At 44.1% G+C, this 23,132-nt stretch overlaps 1 protein-coding gene across 1 annotated transcript; it reads left to right on the plus strand.

Annotated features, from left to right (window-relative positions):
• Nucleotides 1-362: 362 nt before the first annotated feature.
• Prss35 (serine protease 35) lies at nt 363-15,233 on the plus strand. Its single transcript, XM_057767997.1, has 2 exons — nt 363-499; nt 12,464-15,233. The coding sequence occupies exon 2, from the start codon at nt 12,483-12,485 to the stop codon at nt 13,719-13,721; it is 1,239 nt and encodes a 412-aa protein (XP_057623980.1). The 5' UTR covers nt 363-499; nt 12,464-12,482; the 3' UTR covers nt 13,722-15,233.
• The last annotated feature ends 7,899 nt before the right edge of the window (nt 15,234-23,132 follow it).

Below are 23,132 nucleotides of genomic sequence, written 5' to 3' on the forward strand. Positions count from 1 at the left end.
TGTAACTATACTAGCCTCAAACTCTCTGTGAAGCTACGGCTGGCCTTGAACTGGTGATCCCTCTGTCTCTCATTCTGCTAGGTTTACAGGCCTGCACGACCACGCTGGCGGCTCCTCCTCCTCGGGTTTTTGTTGCTTTGTTTTTTAAACATTAGTTAAAATGTGCCCCGGGTGCCTACATCTTTTGTGAACTCATTTAGAGGTTTTTCTAGTTAAACATCAGGGCGCTGCAGGGATGCAGGGGCGAGTATGCAGGATCCGCCCACCCCTCCCCTTCAAGCCGGCGTCATCGCCCCTTCCCCTCCCATCTCCAGCCACCCAACACAGCAGCACCACTCTTGCCCGATCCCGGTCGGCCTCGGGAGAGCTCCGCTGAGCTGAGCCGACCCTGCACTCGGCTGCCCACTAGGCTGCTGGCACATTCCTTCACCAGCGTCTGCATCCACCCGATCCTTGCTGGGCAGTGCTCTGGGACTGGAGAATACAATAAACTTCACAGGTAAGGATGAACTCCTGGCATAGGACACTCTAGAGCCTGTACCACTCCAGAACAAGGAGGGACCCAGGAGAGGAACATAGGCACTGAAGAAGGGATCATGCTTGGGCTGTCTTCTTGGGATCAACCACCCTTCCTTTCTGAGTGAGTGCTGGCCACTACAAGGTTAATATCAGAGTGATGTTTGCATTGGACTACAAACGGAATGCTTTCCACTTAAGCAGTACCAGAGGGGGGACCCTCTTTATTTTTGTGATTATTAACAGATGTCATTGGAAAAGGTGTAAAAACCTTTCCTGGAGAGAAATTTGTCTCTTTGCAAAGTTCCGCCAAAGCTAGTGCCTCTCTCTCTGCCTGTCTGCCCCACTCTTGCTCTATCTCCCTCTCTCCTCTTCCCGCAGTAAAATGGACTGTGGGACAAGGGGGTGAGAGGAAGTGGAGATCTGGGGCTTGCTTTAAAGTGCCAGCCCCTCCTGTCTGGCGAGTGGATTTTAAAAAGGGGCAAGTAGTGAGACTTACCAAAGCTGAGTGATGGGCACATGAAAACTAAAGTTTTCTTTTGTCTCTGTGAGTGTGAGGTGTGTGTGTGTGTGTGTGTGTGTGTGTGTGTGATCTAGAGACTTTCTATGATAGAGTTCTGGAAAAGCACACTCTCTTCAACTTGGAAAGTGGTAGTTGGAGCTGGGGAGATGGTTCAACGTGTAAAGGGCTTGCCTCACAAGCGTGAGGATCTGAGTTCAGATCCCCAGAACCCACATAAAGTCAGAGGGGGTGGTGCATATCTGTAACTCCTGTAGGCAATGGGAGAAACAGGAGAGCTCCCATGCACGCTTCTAGTGGGCTAGCCTGGCATATGGTCACACTCAAGGTTGTCCTCTGACCTCCACAGGGCATGCCTACACTCACTCACATGAACCAAATACACACACACACATGGAGGAGAGAGAGAGAGAGAGAGAGAGAGAGAGAGAGAGAGAGAGAGAGAGAGAGAGAGAGAGAGAGCGCCTGATACAGCAAGTCCCTTCCTCCCCATTTTATTAACTTTTCTGGCTTCTGAAATACCCACACCCCACCCCACCCCCTGCTAATGCCCAAGTCCATTTGTGTCTACAGAGGATTATAAAAGTCATGACTTGCTGACTGGAGAATTGTGTTTAAGATCTGGTTTATGATTTAGAAGAGAGAATGTTAAAACCCCAGCCAAGAAAGAGAGCTGGGCTAGAAAGTGCCAATCAAACCATGCGTGGAATTTCATTTTAGAGATGACCCTTCCTTGTGAGAAGGCTCCGTGTAGATTTCCTCCACGTTTCTCTTGCACACATTTGAAAATGTGACACTGTGCTTGGCTCATTCCACGCGAAGTCGCCAGTGTGGGTTAACTTTCTCTAGTGAATAGATTGCTTTTCTTTCTGGGCCCAGAATACCCCAACATTCAACAAATACATTGCTTTTTAACACTGGGACCAGATACAAGAATTCAGAGGCCAGAGGTACGTCACCTTTGATATTACAGATGGGAAATCTGAAGTGGAGACGTTAGGAAAGACCAACATCAAGTTAGCAGTTCACAAATCGTGACGTCATGATTTTAAAATAAAAAAATAAAATTTCCTTCAGCTAAGAGTGATGTGTGATTAGCAAAATACTCTGTGACTATCATATATAATGCATTTATTAACTATTCTTTGCTGAAAGTTCAACTTAAAAAAGCAGACCTCAAGAGCCATGCCCAGAGCACTTTATACACCAGCAAATGAAGGCGCTAGCAGAGAGCTGCTCCCTTGAGGCTACCTTAAAACCATTCACCCCAAATTTAATTTACACACGGCAAGCCATTTTATAAATTGAGATGTACATATCCTGGAAAAATAGCAGAAAAAAAGGGAGGCTTTGGTTTTTATTGTGATGAGAAGCAGAAGTTGTGGGTTACTGTAAACTAATCAACTGTGTAACTTTACCGTCCTCCTTTCCCTCAAGGACTGCCAAACTTTTAAAGCAGACATGGCTCTTGTCTCCACTCCCGAAGCTGAGCTTGAAAATAGGGCTATGGTATGTGGTATTTTGAAAAGCAATTGGCACATTGTCAATGAACTCTCCAACCGTTTATTCTCAACGTAGCATTGGTGGAGAGCTTAGCCTCAGTAATGGATTATAAAGTATTTGATAAACATATGGAAATATTTGGCAGGTTCATGACTTTCTTTCGTGTTGAAATAAATCACAGCACATTTGGTGGATGGTTCAGCAATGCTGTAGGCCATGGTGGGAGTGTGCTGGCACTAGCGCTGTTTTTGGAAAAACACCTGCCAGAAATTCGTCTGGCTGTGGACAGCGTGATCCGACCTCAGCTCGTCGGGATGGGCTCTAGAACCTGGAGGTGGGCTTTCTAAGTGTGATAAATTCCATATGTGACAAGTATTTAGTATATTGGGAACCAGTGGTGCCTCCTCCATCTCTCACGCTTAAAGGCCAAGTCTGATTCACAGCTGAGTGAAGCAAGAGGGGATGCAACCCCAGATTTGCTCTTGGCGGGCTTGCTTCGCCATCTAGTGGTTACAACAGAGATAGCCAGCAAGGTCCTGCTCCCCAGGACTAGGGATGGAGTATTCTGAGGATCATTGATGAGTCAACCACTTGTGTACTCTTGATCATGATCACTTGTGAGCAAATCTAGATCTTAGGAACTCAGAGACCACTCAATAGCCAAGAAAAATTTCAGAGATATTACGATTAAATAGAAAAGTATCTGTACTGTTCAGATTTTGTCTCTATCAACACTAGTTATTACTATACAACTTTTATGATATTATGTTTTCATCTCTAAAATTGAATGCCTGTTTTTTCATAGTTTTTATAATTAATGTTTAGGGTCCTTGAAATGAATCCCCCCAACTTCATACTGCTTCCTACTATTTTCCACTAAACATCCAGGGAAGACAATTTTAAAAACTTTGTTCTTTATACATGCAGTAAGTTCTTATTTCTTTTTCAGTATGGTGGGAATGTATTTATGTGTGCTGGTGCACATGTGTTTTCTAGTGCAAGTGTGTACATGTGGAGAACAGAGGCCAGTCTTGGGTGTTACTCCTCAGAAGCTGTCATCTAATTTGTTTATTTATATGTGTGTGTGTACGTGTGTGTGTGTGCATGTGTGTGCATGCGTGCATGCATGTGTGAGACATCTGCTGTGTTCAGGTGCATGCAGAGGCCAGAAGAGGATGTCATGGAGCTGGAGTTACAGGCAGTGTGAGATGCCAGACTGAACCCAGGTCTTTTGCAAGAGCAGCAAACATTCTTAACCACTGAGTCATCACTCCAACACCGTGATTTTTTTTGTTGATTTCCCCCCTTTTTTTCCCTTTTATCTTTCTTTCTTCCTTCCTTCCTTTTTTTTAAAATGAAACTGGGTCTTGCTCAGTAGCTCTGGCTGGGCTGGAACTCTCAAATGCTGAAGTTGAAGGTGGGTGCCACCATGCCCAGCCTAGAAACTGTCCACCTCATTTTTTGAGTGGGATCTCTCACTAGGATCAGGACAAGGTGGGCAGCCAATGAGTTCCAGCAACCCCATGTCTCCACCTCCCCTAGCACTCAGAACACACACGCATGTGCCCACACGTAGATCACACACGCGCATGTCCACACTCAGATCACACATGCACGTGCCCACACTCAGACCACACATGCGTGTGCCCACACTCAGATCACACACACGTGCCCACACCAGCTTTCTTCAGTAGGTGCCCACACTCAGATCACACACGCGTGTACCCACACTCAGATCACACACGCACGTGCCCACACTCAGCTTTCCTCAGCAGGTGCTAGACACCAGACAGACACTCAAGCTTGCATGGCAAACACTTTAATGAGCTCCCAAGCCCTCTGACTTCCCATTTTTGTTCTAGTAAATTACCAAACCTTACACAGTTAAAATCACACAGAATGATTAATCTGACATGTCTGGAGCTCAGAAGTCGGTCAGCAGGACTGTGTTCTTGTTAAATCCTCTGCTTGCTTACCCTTAGCATCTTCTAAAGACCACCCTCATCCTGAGGGTCCAGACCTCACCTCACTTCAATCTCTGCTCCCATCTCCACAGCTCTATCCTGCCTCCTGTTTCTAAGGCCAGCCCTGTGGTCACAGTGGATTCATCTGACACTCCTGTTAATCCCCTCATCTGAAAACCCTTGTCTTAATCACACGCACATTGTTCGTTCCCATTATCACGTGAGGAGTACAGCTGCAGGTCCTCAGGATGAGACCAGCGCTTACATACCACAGGGGACATGAGAAATATAGGAAACGCCTTACAAATACCTGCTGAGGTTTTCCTTTTGCTTCTTTAGAAGATACGGTGTCTCTGTGGTCTAGGCTGGTCTGGGAATGTTAAGATCGCATCTCCTACTGTTGCCTTCCTAGTAGTTGAGACTACAATGCAAATACCACATCAGCCCCCCTACTCTGCCAAGAGTCTCATTCACTACAGAGTCCAAGCTAGCCTAGAACTGATAATCCCCTTGCCTCTGCCTCCCAAAGTCTAAGATTACAGCTGTGAGCTGCCAGGCCCAGCTCCTCCAATTTTTGACCTCTGATGTCAGGCAATAATGGTAACTGCTGCCATTTGCTGAGTGTTCACTGTAGTGGGAGCTGCGGGCTGCGTTCCTGCCACCCCAGCTCCTGGTAGCCTGGCTAGCTTATGCCCCAAAATAACAACACACAAACTGTATTCTTTTAAACACTGCTTGGCCCATTATATCTAGCCTCTTCTCAGCTAACTCTCGCACCTGGACTAGCCCATTTCTAATAATGTGTGTAGCACCCCAAGGTGCGCTTACTGGGAAGATTCTAGCCTACGTCCATCCTGGGTTGGAGCTTCATCGCATCTGCCCCAGAGAGCAGAGCTATCGAGTCTGAGCTCACTTCCTCTTCCTCCCAGCATTCTATTCTGTTTACTCCACCCACCTATGTTCTAACCTATGAGGGCCAAGCAGTTTATTTTTTAACCTATGACCTTCCTCCATCAGTTCACTGTGTGTGCGCATGTGCACACGCATACACTGGGTTCTCTCAAAACTATATGGAATGCAGAGATGAGGTACCCTTAAGAAAAGCACAAGTTAATTTGATTTTAAAGTCCCTTGTCCCTATGGTCGTTAAAAACCCTGGTCTCTGCTGTTCATCTTTGTTACGCCATCGACACTCTTATTTTCCCACCACTGTGAAATTATAAACTTCTTGTAAATATTGCATCACTTGGGGCTCTTGCCAGTCAGGGACGTCTGTAAGTGACTGTAGTGGCCTCAAACAAACCTTCTACAGCAGCCATTAGTCTTCTCCGCATGTCGCCAAATTCACAATGGCCATGCAAGTTTGCACAGGTATTCTCCAGAACACATCTCATTGCCTAGAAGCTTCTCCATAGTTTACGACCACCAGTAATGCCCCTCTGCTTCCCCTGGGACCCAGGGCTTAAGTGTCACTTCTGTCTGTGGTTATTCAGAGTGCCTAGGCAGGACCGCGGTGGCTCCTGGATCATCAACCCTTACTACACAGGTGAAAGAGGAAATGAGGGTATTCACACTTAAGTGTGTGTATAAAAGCAGGCAGTGGTGTTGAGAGGTACAGGGGTTATTAATGGTTTAAAAAAGGAGCCAGGAAGTGGCGATGCATGCCTTTAATCCCAGCACTCGGGAGGCAGAGGCAGGCAGAGGTTCTCTGTGAGTTCGAAGCCAGCCTTGTCTACAAGAGCTAGTTCCAGGATAGGCTCCAAAGCTACAGAGAAACCCTGTCTCAAAAAACCAAGAAAAAATAAAGCAGACTCTTTTGAAACAATGTGTTTTGGGAGCTGAGGAGCAGTTGGTAGAACACTCACCTAGCACACATGAAGCCCTGGGTTTGATCCTTGGCGTCTAATAAACCCAGTATGGTGATGTAGATCTATGATCCTACCACTCAGAAGATGGACAGAGGATCAGAAGTTTGAGGTCACCCTCTCTCAATTTTGAAGCCAGTCTGGGCTACATGAGACTCTGTTTCAAAAGAAAGAAACTATGTATCTCCCCCCCCCCCCAGGGTTTCTCTGTAGCGCTTTGGAGCCTGTTCTGGAACTAGCTGTTGTAGACCAGGCTGTCCTTGAACTCACAGAGATCCATCTGCCTCTTCCTCCCAAGTGCTGGTATTAAAGGCGTGCACCACCACCACCCGGCTGGAACTACATATTCTTTAATGTTAGCCAAGAATTGATTTTAGAATAGAATAATACTTTTTAAAATAACACATGTATCACCACTTACCGTGCTCTGAGCAGAGTGGTAATTCTTTGCACATTTCACCTCATTTAGTTCTAACACAGTACTATAAAATAGAACTTACTGTGGTCCCCACTGTGCACAAGAGGAGAGTTAATAAACTACCTAAGTTCATACACCTAATAGGAGAAAAGAAAAGATGGACAATTCTTGACCTGACCTTATGCCCATTATGTTGGCATAGATACATATGTATTCTAAGCACTACCGTCAAGCCCCACTTCTAAGAACAGATAATAAATGGTGGTAGAAGTAAGTCATCTCTTGCAATGACGTGTACCTATCTCTATTAGAGAAGCAGGTGTTAGATTCTTACCTATGTCCTTTCTGCTGCACCTGCCCCCACAATCCATCCCACGATCAACTACATATATGCTGACTCACAGTGGAGGGCAATATTTGCATTCTCACTTTTATTATCCAAACCTGGGATCTGAAGCCCCAATCCAAGCAAGGCTTCTGGACACTGTCAGCATTATATCACTATTATAATAGGAGCTAGGGAAAAGGAAGGTGTGGGCACAGGCATGGAAAAAAAAAGCTGCCTTTCCAACTGGGACCATGTTTCCTAGGTCATCAAGTTAGGTTTTCTGGATGATGGTTGTATATAGCCCTATCCACTGGATTGTGGGTGGCTTTATCAATCAGAGATATCATTTTCCTTGACATTTTGCCATAAAGAAAACTTAGATTTTTCCAAAAGGAAGTGTTCTTAGACATCTGTCCAACTTTAAATTACAGCCCAGATTAGATGGGCTAACTAAAGCAACGGCCCTCTTATTACCATGATTTGGAGGTCATATTGCAAGTCCCTGCCCTTGGGCATGGCCAAAGATAGACACAGGCATGGTTTCTATTCCAGTGGGTGGACTGCAGAGATGCTCCCAACAGAGCTGGAAAAATAATACCATCCCATGGTTCACGGTGTGGGATACAGGAGACATCCACACAAGCCTACTACTGAGTTAAATGAGTCAGACGTATATGATATAAGCATAAATAAGTCGTGTTTCTTCTTGATGAACATTTGACAACAGTGGTTGCTAATATAGTAAGAAAGTCAGAATTAAGTTTATTTTTTTTTACACATAGATGAAGTCAAAGCTATCTGGAGCACAGTTGCGCAATCAGACCTGGAAAGAGTCTCTGATGTCAGGTCCCCAGCGGCTTCAGTGTCACTCAGACTTCACTGAATCTCAAAAGCACCCGAAAATATGGTTAAAACATAGTTATCTGAGAAGCCCCACAGCTCTTTCAGACTTGCTCTATGTGTATTTGGCCTGTATGTGAACCATAAGCATGTCTGGTAGCCGAGGAAGTCAGAAGAGGGCATCAGATCCCCTGGAGCTGGAATCCCAGATTGTTGGGATCCACCATGTGGGTGCTGGGAACTCAACCTGGGTCCTCTGCAAGAGCAGCACTTGCTCTCAAGTATTGAACCATCTCTCCAGCGCCCCCCAGGAGACATTCTAACAGTGGGTGTGTGCTGGGCTCTGGTAATTAGTTTATGCGGTTTTTATTTTTTATTTTGTAAGGAGTGGAGAAAGACTTTATTAGCTACAGTGAGCAAGATATGAGATTTGATTACAAAACAATGCACTCCTCAAACAAAAGGAGCATGGTCATTTGGGGACCTGTAAATACTCATGTCGGACAGTACTTCAAGGCAAACACATTACCGAACAGTTTCAGATTCAAGAAGGAGAGATGGAAGACACATTTTTTTTTTGGGGGGGGGGTGCTTAGCTTAAGGCCGTGGAACACGTTTGAAATGTTAAAATGGCAGACAAGAACTCTTTTTGGGAATGTCTACAGTCACCATAAGGAGAGCAGATGGGAACACCACAATAGGTTTCCTTCTTCGCGGATTCTCATAGATGACTGCCAAAAAAACTTGCTTTCTCATTTTTCCCCCTCCTATTCAGCCACATCTCTTGTTGAAAAAAATTTTTTTTGAGAACTTGGGTATAGTTTAGTGGGTTCTGGAGGGGAAAGGGAAGAGAAAAGGGGGAAAAGAGAGAGAGGCGGGGGGGAGGGGGAAGGCCACCCGAGACCTCGATGGGTTCCCATGGTGGGTGAGAGATTTGGAGGGTGAGAGACAGATGTGCCATGCAGAGAGTTGGGTATAGTTTATTTAGTGGGTTCTGGAGGGGAAAGGGAAGAGGGGAGAAGAGAGAGAGGCAGAGAAATGGCTGGGGGAGAGGCAGTAGTTACCACTTCCAAAGAGGGACAACGAAAGATTTTTTTCCAAAAAAAAAATATATTTAAAATTATGTGGGGGTTGGTGGGGTTTGTGCACTTGAGTTCAGTGCTCATGGAGGCCAATGGTGTCAGATTCCTCTGGAGCTGGAGTTGCCGGTAGTTGTAAGCTGTAAGTGCTGGGAACTGAACTTGGGTCCTCAAGTACAGTATAGGCATCTAAGGGCTGAGCTATGTCTTCAGCTTGTGTTGAAAATCTTGAAGAGAATCTTCTTATTAGCTAAAGATAGCCCCAGAGTTACTTCTAAATCAATGCTCTCCTCCAACAAAGGAAGTTCAGTAGTTAAGTTTGTTAACAAACTCCCAGGTACCACTGCACTGGCCCAGTGAACACTGTCTGATGTGACTGTTAAGTCACATTAGTGACGGTGAAGGATGTTTCCCGAAGCATCCACTCACTGGGAAACACATGCCTGCGTGCTCCTGGCCGGGAGCTGTTACCAAATATGATTTAGAAGTGACAGACAGGTTTGGAATTTTCAAAAGTATTGGCTGGGACCCTCGATTCAGATAATAGAGTTCAAAGTCTGTATGGGAAAGGAGTCATCGAATTGTACTTAAATACAGGTGAATTCTAGGAGCCTCCTTCTCAAAGTCTGGGAGACAAAGGGGATACGCAGCTTGATACTGCAGTTCAGTAATCAGCGTGGTGACATCTGCCTGTTAGTCAGCACCTGACTTTACATCCCATCTCTCTTGTCCCCAACGAGCTTAATAGTTGTAAGACTAAACGTTGTTTTTTTATTAATTGCGACTCTGCAGCTACCAGTACTGGTTCAGCCTCACTGGCTGCAGCCTGGTGGGAATTCTGTTCCCTCAGGCAGCAGCTCTATCACTGCCAGTAGCTAACCTTCTCTCATAGCTCACGTCTACCCCAAAACAGGGCATCTGTCAGCTCAACCCCTGCTTAAGAACCCTAACTTCACATGGTTCCTCCTTTCCACTTCCTGCCAGCTGACTGCTGACTCAGCCTCCTGACCCCAGTTTAATTTTATTTAACCCAACAAAAGTAACACGTCTTTGCATCACTAAACAAATATTCCACAGCATAAATGAGTGTGGCACATCTTAAATTAATATTCCACAACAACTAAAAGCATGCAAAAAGAAAAAAAAACCTAGCTGGGAAAGAATTCCATAGGATGGATGGAGTGTTAGCTTGGATTTTGCCCAAGAATGCCTGTTGGTTATTACTGCGTAGATAATCACATGTCAAAAGTTGCAAAGATTTCATGTATCCTGCCGTGGCTACTGATGACTATCAGTCTTTGATACAGCCATACTAAGTACATAATGGATAGTGGTCATTACAGGCTAACTTTCAAAAGCAATTTTATAGAAATTTGTAGTTGGGCCTGGGGGCACATGCCTGTCATCCAAGTCTCTTGTTTGACTGAGGCAGAAAGATTATGACTTCAAAGTAATCTTGGGCTACAAAGTGAGACCTTATCTCTAATACAATTTTAAATGGGCTCAGTGGTAGGACGTTTGCCTAGCATGTGCTAAGATCTGAGTTCAGTTCTGAGCACCATCAGAATGGAAAAATAAATAGTTGTATCTCAAATCTAAAAACTCTCTTGAGCAGAAGATGGTAGCACACACCTTTAATCGTAGTATTAGGGAGGCAGAGGAAGGCAGATCTCTGAAGTTTGAGGCCAGCCCGGTCTGCATAGCAAGTTCCAGGACAGCCACAACTACACAGCAAGACCTTGTCTCAAACAAACAGAGAGAGGTTCAGAATGGCTCCAAGGAATACCGCAAGCTGTAGCCCATGAGAACATGTTTACATGCTTACATGCAATGCACCTGGAGACGAGGAGACTGTGCAAACAATAGAGGGGAATCATACCACATATTGGCAACTTTAAATATATTTAGTATCAGGAAAGCTTAGATGATGAGAGCCATGATGAAAAATGACCACAGTATTTTAGTATCACGTTCTCCAAGTAGTAAATCAAGAACCATTGTCTATGCTCCACAAATTCTGAAACAATTTTCACATAAAATTCCACTCTGAAAGAACTTTTGTACAAATGGTGTTTCCACACAAAACTTTATTTTAAAAGTGTCTAGGACATATTTCTTACTTTTGCATAAGGTAGTCGTCACTGTATATTTTCTTTTCATGGCAATGGAGTCTGTAAAAACCAAAGGAACCCACTGCAGTTGTGGTTACCTATACACGGGCTGCCAAACACCAGGCAGCAGTGACAGTCGCCACCCCAGCGGACAGCCCTGCTTGGACTGAGTGTTTCAAAAATAAAAGCGACAACAGGAAGGTGTGACGGGGAGGTGTCAGGGAAGTGCGGGAGAGGGCTCCGTAGTGCTAGGTACGGTTAAGATACACAGTCTGTTTGTATGACATTGTCAATGAATAAAATTGTCAACAAATAAATAAAAGATACTCTAAAGGAGAGAAATCAAAGGAGGGGCCAGGCCTGGTGACAAAGGCCTAAATCCCAGCTATTCAGGAAGCTGAGATACACACATCAAAGGTCACAGCCAGCTTGGGTGACAGAGAAAGTTCAAGCAAGGTCAATTTGTGCAGCTGAGACAGTCTCAAAATGAAAAGTAAAAGCAGCAGAAACAGTAGGTGCTTGCCCAGCATGCATGGAGCCCTAGGTTCGACTCCAGTCCTGTTCCCCCTTCCCCTTCCCTCTGTGTGTTTATATATGTGCTGTGTGTGTGTCTGTATGTATATATGTTATGTGTGTGTTGTATGTGTATGTTATGTGTGTATCTGTATGTGTATAGTGTGCATCGTGTGTGTGTGTGGTCTGTATGTGTACCAGTGGTGTGCACCTATGCATATATAAAATCAGAGCAGGTGACCAGCATATGAACTCAACTGTCTCTAACTCTGTACTGCTTGGTAGCATCATCTGTCTGATGCACACCTCCATATCAGTTCCTTTTGCAAAGCCTGGACCAGGGAAATTCTGTACTTCAGTGAAAGTTTCCAAACTCTGATAGTTTTTTACTTTTTAGACGTGAAGAATTTATGATCCTGCTTTTAAAGAGTTAAGTACCAGAAGAAACTGCAGGGTGCTACTTCTGTCTCTATAAGCAATGGAGAAATAAACATCTGGGGGGAGGTTGTGGGGTTGAGACCTCTCAACAGAACCCCACTCTGTCCCATCCTGAGCTGTCTGGGGAAGCAGGTGGTGAGGGGAAGAGGGATCTATAAGCTGACAGGGAGAGCTGGGTAAGAAAATACTTGCTTATTTTGGATGTCTGTTACGGATCTGCTTAGCAGAATGTTGATCTGCTCTCCAGAAGGTCTAAGGTGGGATCTACTCATGCTGGAGGTACACTGAGGACCTAATGCATAAACGAAGAGGGAAGTAACGTTTAAAAGAGATCACAAAATCACTCTTTCCTTTTCATGTTATTAAAGGACAAACCAGAAGAATAGGATGGAAAATATGTTATTTTGGTTGATAATGTTCATCTCTGGATGGACCCTCTCGGATGGGTCTGAAACAGAATCAGATTTTTCCTGGCACCTGAGCAGAATACCCCGGGTTGTGAGTGAGAGAACTGTCCATCTCGCCAGCCCCGCGTTCCAGGCAGATGCTGGGGTGAAGGTGACCACAGTGTGCGGCATCGAATGTCAGGAAGAGCTCCCGGCTCCCAGCCTTTCCCAACTCGAAGACTCCCTTTCCTATGAGACGGTCTTTGAGAACGGCACCCGAACCCTAACGAGAGTGAAAGTTCAAGATCTGGTCCCAGAGCCCACTCAAAACAGCAGCATAAAAGGATCACACCGTAGGAGAAGGAGGCAAGTGTATGGTACGGACAGCAGGTTCAGCATCTTGGACAAAAGGTTTTTGACCAATTTCCCTTTTAATACAGCGGTGAAGCTGTCCACTGGCTGCAGCGGCGCCTTCGTCTCCCCCAAGCACGTGCTCACGGCTGCCCACTGTGTCCACGACGGGAAGGACTATATCAAAGGCAGTAAAAAGCTCAGGGTGGGAGTGCTGAAGATGAGAAACAAAGGAGGCCGCAAGAAACGCAGAGGCTCCAAGAGGGGCCGGAGAGAAGCAGAGCGTGGTGGCCAAAGTCACAGTGATCAGGAGCATCCTCAGGAGAGCGCCACCCAAAGCCAGGGAAAAGGGTCCCGGCGAGGTCCCAAGGTCACCCAAGGGAGACCCTCCTTCCAGTGGACCCGCGTCAAGAGCACCCACATCCCCAAAGGCTGGGCGAGAGGAGAGAGTGGGGACCCGGACTTGGACTACGACTATGCGCTCTTGGAACTGAAGCGAGCACACAAACAGCAGCATATGGAGCTAGGAGTTAGCCCCACCATCACCAAGTTGCCAGGAGGCCGGATTCACTTCTCCGGGTTTGACAACGACAGGGATGACCAGTTGGTGTATCGTTTTTGCAGCGTTTCTGAGGAATCCAATGACCTCCTCTACCAGTACTGCGATGCTGAGGCAGGCTCCACAGGCTCTGGGATCTACCTGAGGCTCAAAGAGCCAGGCAAAAAAACCTGGAAGCGCAAGATCATCGCGGTCTACTCAGGTCACCAGTGGGTGGATGCGCACGGGGTTCAGAAGGACTTTAATGTGGCCGTGCGCATCACTCCGCTCAAGTACGCCCAGATTTGCCTCTGGATCCACGGAAATGCAGCCAACTGTACTTATGGCTGAGGAAAACGCGGAGTTCATGCATATCCTGAATCCCAGAGAAAGCCAGCTTTCCTTCAGAGAGCACGCATAGGGTATGCTTGGACTTGTGCCAGCGTTTTTACAGACTTCCTTTATCAAAATTAGGGTTTCTTTCTCACAGCTAGAATGTTTAGGTACAGATAACGAAACTAGATGGCACTTCAGCGGCAAATATATACTCTTTATATGGTGGTAAAAGTTTCGTCTGCGGGGAAACCATTTGTTTACTTGGGCCTTTTTTGAAACTAGACACTCTTTAAAATGTCAGGCCAGAACTGTAATACAACTTCTCAATGAGCTTGCTCTTAGAGCTAAGAAGAGCCAACTGGAATATGAAGATTCATAGTAACACGATTAGAATCAGAGGTGACAAGGTTTGGTTTGCAGTGCTCTGAGGTGGAGTCATTCTGTTGCTCCCTTAATGTTTGTATGTGTTTTTTCTTGGTACTGAGAAACTTATTTTAAGAACTACAAATAAAAACATAAAAATTACAAATCAAAGAATCAGTGAGCTTTATAAACAAAACTATTAATTGTGACTTAAAAAAAAATCAACCCAGCATCAATTTCTCTGTCAAATTGGAGAAACACTTTGTTCTCTGCAATGAACCAATTTTAGAGATATTGAAAGCAGAGACACTTTATCTTTTTGTTTTTTCGAGACAGGGTTTCTCTGTGTAGCTCTAGTGGCCTGGAACTTGCTCTATAGACCAGGCTGACCTCGAACTCACAGAGATCTGCCTGCCTCTGCCTCACAAGTTCTAGGATCAAAGGTGTGCGCCAGCACTGCTGACCTGAAAGCTGAGACTCTTTAAGATCTCAAGATTTTATTTAACTAATTCTCAAGCTAGGAAGTTTTCAAGGAATGCTGAGCAGCCCTTTCGCAAGCTCTGACCCATCCCCCTTGAACGCCCTGCCCTGCTGTGTTGTAACTGTCTACTGTGTGTCAGGTGCTATATTTTTAAAGCAAGCAATTTGAAGTCTTTTTCAAATTTTTGAAGTCTCTTTTCTTTTTCCCCAAGTCCTGAGATAGCAAAGAAAGTTCTGATGGTTCTTATTAGGGACCAAGGTAGCATCGTCACTCTGCCTCCCAAGTAGCATTAAGCAGGTAGTGACCACCTAGAGCAGAATACAGAACAGACATTCAGGACACACCTCATGAACAAACAGGTACGCGGCGAATGGCTATACAGACGTTAGGTCAGGGCATTATGCTTAAACATTTCTGATGATATGCTCAAGTGTACTCTAAAATTTAGTAATCCAGGACCCAATCTTTGTTCTGTTCTTTCTGGCAATGTCTAAGGCCACATATGTTTCTCTCATGACACACTCAATTTACTCCCAGGGTAAAATCTTTTTTTTCTTTTGGAGGTGTCCTAATAAAGACTACAAAATAAGAGTTACTGTTATTTCCTAGCTCTGTCTTCTGTTGTACTCTCAATTAGTATACAAACGAGTATCTTCATTCGGGTTAGCATAGCGCTTTTGTAAATGGTGCTCAAAATATCTGACATTCTTTTAAAATGTGAGTTGTTAAGAATAGTTCAATAAAATTAAAAAAATAAAATGTCTGACTGTGTTTGTAGTTAAAGGGTTCTTAGAAAATAGCTAACTAGCATCTAACTAGGAGGTATTGTCTTTAGTACTCCCCTCCCTGTGAGGCAGTCTCCCATTGCTTCCAGTAGCAGAGAGCACATGCTGAAAAGCAGACCCACGTTCTTTGGGGCAGGAGACTGTACAGTCTCTGTGTTAGTTACTTTTCCTATCAGTGTGATTGAATACTTGACGAAGCAACTTATGATGGCTTAGTTTTGTTGTCTGTTTTTCTTGCCTTTGTGGCTCTTCTGAGAGTATCAGCATAAGACACGACTCTTGACAGCGGTGTCTGTCCCAGCTGGTCCTACAGCTGTCCAGTCCCGAAGAAACACACGAGACTTAATTATAGACTGTTTGCCTATTAGCTCAGGTAACCCATAATTCTTGTTTATGTTCAGACCTGGCACCTTTTCTCAGGGCAGCATTCTCATCTTGCTTCCTCTGAGTCTGGCTGGTGACTGTGTCTCTGCCTTTCCTCTTCCCAGAATTCTCCTAGTCTGGTCACCCTGCCTATACTTCCTGCCTGGCTACTGACCAATCAGCCTTCTACTAAACCAATAAGAGTGACAAATCTTTATAGTGTACAAGAGCATTAACCCATAGCACATAGCATAACTCTAAAAATTATCACCACAGTTACCTATAATAAAGCAACTGGGTTCTTTTTCATCTCCTACCCATAGACTGAAATGTTCTCAGCAGACTGGAAGCCATGATTCCCCGAGGAGCTGGCACGGGGGTAGAGGAATTTGCATGTGTATGCTGATTCAGTCTCTGTCTGAAGGTAGATCTCTTGCCCACTGCTAAACATCCAGCTTCAAGGTCAGGATAATGCTCAGAGCCAAGATTCTATTACAAAACAAAAGTAGCACTTTATCCAGCAATGGGCTGAAAATAAAAGCTGGTGTTTTTAAGACAGAGCCAAATTTAGTATTCTGCCACTGCGCTTGGGGACAATTTACACCAGAAGGTTCTGTGGCTTGGGAAAATAAATGACACCATGGTACCCACCAAACAGCCAGTTGTGTTACCCCATGTAGTCCAGGATGTGACTGATGCGGCTCCTTAAATGGATGTCTTGAGTAGTCACCGCCCACAGATCACAGCATCCCTATACCGAAATTAAAGCTTGGTGTTGGCAGAGGCACGGAGGCCATCATACGATAGGAATCACCTTGCCAGGACTAGAAACTAAATTTCTCCATTCTTAGGCTGGAGGAAGCAAGGACTCTGTGGCTTTCCTATTCTAAAGCAAAATCTCCTTTTCTAAAATCATCTACCAAATTCAGCTAGAGCCTCAGACTGTGAGCCCCAGATAGTGCATCGGCTTCCTTCAATGTAGAGGTTTCCAAATTTGGCTAATAGTAAGAATGACCTAGTAGATTGCCTTAGAAACTCAGGTGCCAGGGCTCCATGGAGACCTAGCCTGAATCCCTAAGAGTCAGTAAAGGTCAGGGTCCTTACTCTTTCTTCTGGAGTCAATGTTTTCTCAGCTTTCCCTGACTTGTGCTTTTCTTATAATATACTTCAAAATGCTAAGTTGAAGAGAGTGGCAGTGTGCATGATCAGATATGTAGATGACGCTCTCAACAGTTTAGGAATAGGATTGCTATAACATCATTTTCCTATGATAAGAAACCAAGCAAGCTTACAAAATTCCTAAGTGTATATGATCAGTTGATAATAAAAAATTCCGTTTTATTTATTTCCCAGTAATTACATGCTAGATTTTCTTTTTTTGGCAATTCATCTTATCATTTAGTTGAGGTCAACACAACTCAAGGAATTTCATTGAGTTAAGCCTTGGGCTCTTAGGATAAGGAACAAATTTTTAGATTCTACCTTCCCTCAAAGAATGCGCAATCTAGTTAGTTGAGGGTCGCACATACACACCGGAAGGCAGGAAGTGTGACACCAAAGAAGCACACTGAGAGGTGGGTTCTGCTAGAGTGGCCAAACAGAGTGAAAAGAGCAGGTTCCTGGAATAAGCGACACCTAGACCAGCAAGCTTATGAATGGGGAGCTGAAGGGGTGGGGCAGCCTGGAGCAAGCAGCTTCAGGAAGCAGCGAAAGGGTCACACCAGTGTTTACATTAGAGCTGCAGATTGCAGGTAGCCTTCCAAGTGGTGAGCAACACCTAGAAATAAGGCTTCCTGGTGAGCCTAGAACACCAAAGGCTTTGAAAGGAATCCTTAGAGTGCTTAGACTTCATCACTAAGAACCGCTGCAGGTCTTCAAGTCAGAGGAATGATATCACGGGGGAATGGGGAGAAGGAACCCCCCAGCAGCACCTTCTGGGCTGCAGTGGGTGAGTTTGGGTAGAGTTCAGCCAAAGACCCACAAGTGCTGAAGGAAGTGGGGATGAGACTAGGGGAGGGCAACTGTGGGGAACTCAAGCCAGGGAAGGCTACAAAGGGAGGGAGGGAGGGAGGGAGGGAGGGAGGGAGGGAGGGAGGGAGGGAGGGAGGGAGGGAGGGAGGGAGATGTTCAAGACACTTGCTGGCTACTGAATGAAGGGGTTTGAAATGTGGGCCTTCGGCTTGGGAGACAATGAAAAAAGAAAAACTGGCTTGGAGGAAAAAGTTCACTCACAGACAGGTATGCCAAATAAACAACAAATAAACAAATAAACTGTCCTGTATTTACCGTAAAGACAAAGAATGCACAACCCAAAAGAAAGCCATGGCAAGAAGGTGAAATGACAATGATTCTGGATTTTCACAGTGAGAGAGTCACTGCTATGATTGCCCGACAAACAGCGACTATACCTTTGTTCTTCTGGCTACGAAATAAAATGTTCCTTTCAACTTAGACTGGAAAACATTTTTTCCCATTGAGAATTGCAGGAAATTATTTAATTTCAAATTTATATTTAAAATACTAGATACACGGTCATAATTCAATATCTTGTTTTCTAACGTTGTCAAAATTTCATGCTTCAAAGTACAAATGATTTAAAAATTAATTTCACCTTGGGGCACGTTTACATTAGTGCTTCAAGTTTACAGAATTTTACTTCTTAAGGTTTTGAAATAAAGAATCATAAAACAAGATCAAACCAACAAAAATCCCTAAGCCTTTCACTCCCCACCCGAATCATAAAATGAGTTAATTTACTTCAAAGATGTTTCTTACACTGACAGAAATGTACCACTTAGCATATGAGAGTGTGGTGGGATCTCTGAGTTTAGGGCCAGCTTGGTCTACACAGTTAATACCAGGCCAGAGAAGGCTAAATTGTAAGACTGTCTCAGTAAGGAAAGGAGGAAGAAGGGGAGGGAGGAAGGAAGGAGCCACAGGACCAGCACATCTGGAGAGGAATCGAGTATTAAAAGTTGGTTTAGGGGCTGGAGAGATGGCCCAGTGGTTGAGAACATTGACTGCTCTCCCAGAGGACCCGGGTTCAATTCCCAGCACCCATATGGCAGCTCACACCTGTCTGTAACTCCAGTTCCAGGAGATCTGATGCCAATGCACATAAAGTTAAATAAATATTTAAAAAAAAAAAGTTGGTTTAGCAGCAAAGCATATGATCATTGACAGAGAATTCTCCCTCTCTAGAGGTCACTTCCTGGCTCTGGCCCTGTGCAGGGCTGTACTCTGCAATCCTGGGTGCATCCCCTGAGAAGGGGTCTCCAGGCTATGAATTTAAATTTTGCAATGGCTGCTGCACGTGGATGGCTGGACACTGCTCCCAGCTGGTTTGTATAAACAGGTCAGTGTGGCATGTAATTAATTTGCAGGACAGGTGCCTACACTTACTGAATTTTGAAACACTTCTGTGGCTGTGCTTTATTTTGGAATCGTACTACCTCCTCCACTTAAATACTTTTTTATTCTTTATCTTCTACCATTTTTGCAATGGGAAAAATCAAATCTATAGCAAAAACGATCACAGCAACTAAAAAATTTAAAGCTTATCGAATGTGTATAGGTGTCTGGTCTGCATATATGTTTGTGTCTGATATTGGGCCTGATGCCTGCAGAGCCCAGAAGAGGGCACTGGAATCTCTGGGACTGGAGTTACAAACAGTTGTGAGCTGCCACACGGGTGCCAGGAATCAAGTCCTAGTCCTCTGTTTTTAAAGGCAGAGCCATCTTTTCAGCCCACCCTGTAATTTTTAAAAGTAACAACAGCAGTATTTACTGCTACACTGTGCCAAATGCCTCTGTTCATTATCTCATAGAATAGGCACTCAAGTAGGAGCCTCATTCCGCAGAAGAGAAAATGAAAGCTTAAAGAAGTCAAGCAAATTGCCTGAGGCAAACTGGGTGGTTGAGCTGAGCAGGGAACCCCCTTCCTGACATCATTCACATTCCTGCACAGGCCTCAAGGTCACTGAAAAAGTAGGGGCCCTGAGGCGGGCATTCTGAAAGTCACAACTAAGGTGGAAATGAGATCACTGCCCCCAGCCACATCCCCCTCAAACATGCAAATCTGCTGACTAGTAAGTCTTTTAGATTTAAAGCAATGGTTCTGTAACCATGGTAGGCGGCTTCCTAAGGATTCTCAAGACTCTTGCAGGGGCCTGTCAGATCAACACTATTTCTATTTCTATTTATTTATTTATTTATTTATTTATTTATTTATTTATTTATTTATTTATTTTGCTTTTTCAAGACAGGGTTTCTCTGTGGTTTTGGAGCCAGTCCTGGAACTAGCTCTTGTAGACCAGGCTGGTCTCGAACTCACAGAGATCCGCCTGCCTCTGCTCCCGAGTGCTGGGATTAAAGGCGTGCGCCACTACCGCCCGGCTCAACACTATTTCTATAATCTACTGTGTGTCTTTTCTCTTATACTACATGCATTTTCTCCCAGTGTCACGTAGTGAACTTTTCCAGCTAACTTCTGGACACACCCCATTGTAACAGATGGAGTGCAGCAGTGGAAATGGGGGCGTAGCTACCTCCTGCTAAAAGTCTAATCTAAAGAGGCATATGACTAAGAACTGCAGCCACTACGGAGTGTTGAGAGCCTGAGAAACAGTCTTCCCCAGGGAAGAGCACTCTACAACTAGTTAACCAATACCAAACCGTTAGTCCCTAAAATGGACATACAAGTAACATCATATAGACTCAGCAGGTTATACTTAGGAATATGTGTGTATGTACATATACATATATGCATGCAATAATAATCAATGAAAAAAAGAGCCCATGAATTTGAAAGAGAAAGGACTGGCATATGGGAAGGTTGGGGGAGTAAAAGGAAGGGAAAATGATGTAATTATAAAATCAAAAAATAAATTAAAAAAAAGAGGTGTGTTAAAATTGCAGAACACCACTGCTCTTTTAAATTTCTCTGTAGAAATTCTAACTTTCCACAAAACATTATTGGTCTGGAATGTTTTAAAATTTCTTCCGTAAAATGAAATAAGGGGGAAAATTAAAATTTCTCAGCTTTCTTCTCTATACAGTAAAATACACAGTTCACCTAAACAAGAGCTTTTAAAGGTCCTCAGTAAGTTTTCCAAGTCCAAAGGGTCCTGAGATTAAAGAATTTGAAAGCCCCTACTCTGAAAATCAATTACACAATATTTTACACTGGAAAATTAAGACTGCGTGTTAGATAAGGAAAGGAACGTTGAAGATCAAGTACCATAGTTGAGCTTGGGATAACTGAGGTCTCACTGAAACACCAGACAGCATAGGCCTCCCTTTCTCCACAAGGCTGCACCCACAGGGGGGTCTGAACCATGTGCTGGGATGAAGAAGGCTGCCACATACACCGTATTTAACAAATGCACACGTACATATATGCACACGCACACACACTCACACACAATGCATGTGTGTACTTGTATCAATTTATGTGCACCATGTTCAGGCACGCCCAGAGGCCAGAAGAGGGCACTGGATTCCCTGGAAATGGAGCAAAAATATGAGCTGCCATATGTGTGCTGGGAACCAAAGCAGGGACTTGGGCAAGTGCAGTGAGTGCTCTTAATCACTAAGTCACCTCTCCAGCCCCCATAAGCAGGCATTTCTTTAAAGCTGTAGGCAATTAATTAACTAAGTGTAACAAAACGCATTGCTTCAAAAATACGGAACAATGTGAGTCTTCCACCTAGCACCATGGATAAACTAGAGATGTTCTGTAAAGTATCTCAAATGATTTGAGTCTTCAATACCCAGAAGATCTCACGCAGGACCTCATCTATAAGACCATTTGCTCACAAGGACATCAAGAGTCTCTGTATAACCAAGATCTAGGACCCTCTTAGAGTTTGCCTAATAAAAATTTCTACCACAAGGGACAGTCAAGGGGGGAAAAGCACACATAAAATCTAAAAGGTAATTTTATTATGACAACTAAATAATGTGATTAAAATGTGATCTATAAAAAATATCACCCAAGGGAACTGGAGAGACGGCTCTGCAGTTAAGAGTACTTGCTGCTCTTGCAGAGGACCCAGGTTCAGCTCCCAGCATTCACACGGTGGCTCACAACCATCGGTGACTCCAGTTCCAAGAGATCTAACGCGCTCTTCTTGTCTTCATGGAAGTAGGCATGCACATGGTATATTTATACATACATACATATTATGTCATATCCATCAATAAATAACATGTATTTTTTAAAAGTCACTGACATGATCTGACTCTAATTTCTGGGAGTATGTTCTTAAGATATAAATCTGAGGTAATGAAAGGAAACTAGTTGTACAATAGTCTCCTACCTGAGATTGGGTGTTTCTGTGTGTGATGCTGAGGATCAAACCCAGGGCCTTGGCCATATTGAGTGCTTTATTATTAAGCTGTTGGCGGAGGTTTCTGTCCTGCCCAGTCCCACAATAAACACACACACTATATTATTCGCAATACTGTTTGTCCATTATCTTAAGTGTACTTCTGGCTAACTATTATATCTTAAATTAACCCATCTCCATTAATCTGTGCATTACCACGAGGTCGTGGCCTACTGGCAAAGTTTCAGAAGGCTCCAGCAGAGGCATCTGTCTCTGGTGGGGCAACATGGCTTCTCTCTGACTCTGCCTACTCTCTCTCTATATCTCTTTCAGCCTGGCTCTACTCTGTTAAGCCATTGGCCAAAAGCAGCTTCTTTATTAACCAATGTCAACAAAACATATTCACAGCATACATTACCTCCCATATCAAGCTACACTATGGTTCCAATTCTAGACTACATTTTGGGGATGCTATAGCATCCTAGCTGTAGGCACAGTCACCCAGTTTTATTACAACAGGTCAGGGTAGGTTTTGTGTAATTAAAAGTATACATATTCAAGGGTATATGTACAAACGGGGACTCAAGTTATTTTATTCGTCAAGTTCCATGATACTCTCACACGTTAAAAAAACTTCATTTGGATGTTTTAAAAGAAAGTTCACCTCAAAGTAAACATGTTTTGTAATTTAGAATTTAAATTATCTGCCAGGCATGATGGAGTCCCCAGTTTCTAGTTTAATGACAGTTCATTAAAATTGATTTGCTTAATTTTATTGTAAAATGAAACTATATTGCCATGGATAAATTTTCTTATCTCAAACATTTAAACTAATAAAACTTTAAAAAAAGATATTTATTTTTAATTTTGTATATGTATGTGTGTGTGCTGGGTGGGCGTATGTGCACATGAGTGGATGTGCACACAAACCCCAGAGCCATTGGCTCTCCCTGGAGCAAGAGTTACAAGAAGTTATAAGCCACCCAAGTGGGTTCTGGGAGCAAAACTCTGGTCCTCTGCAAGATCAGTAGACACTCTTAGCCTCTGAGCCATCTCTCTAGACCTCTCAATATTTGCGTGTGCTACATGTCATTAAAAAGTAACA

Source organism: Chionomys nivalis, chromosome 4 (genome assembly GCF_950005125.1).
Source record: "Chionomys nivalis chromosome 4, mChiNiv1.1, whole genome shotgun sequence".
Lineage (NCBI taxonomy): Eukaryota > Metazoa > Chordata > Mammalia > Rodentia > Cricetidae > Chionomys > Chionomys nivalis.

Coding starts and splice junctions, on each gene's coding strand:
- Prss35 (XM_057767997.1), top strand. CDS start 12,483: ATGGAAAATATGTTATTTTGGTTGATAATGTTCATCTCTGGATGGACC.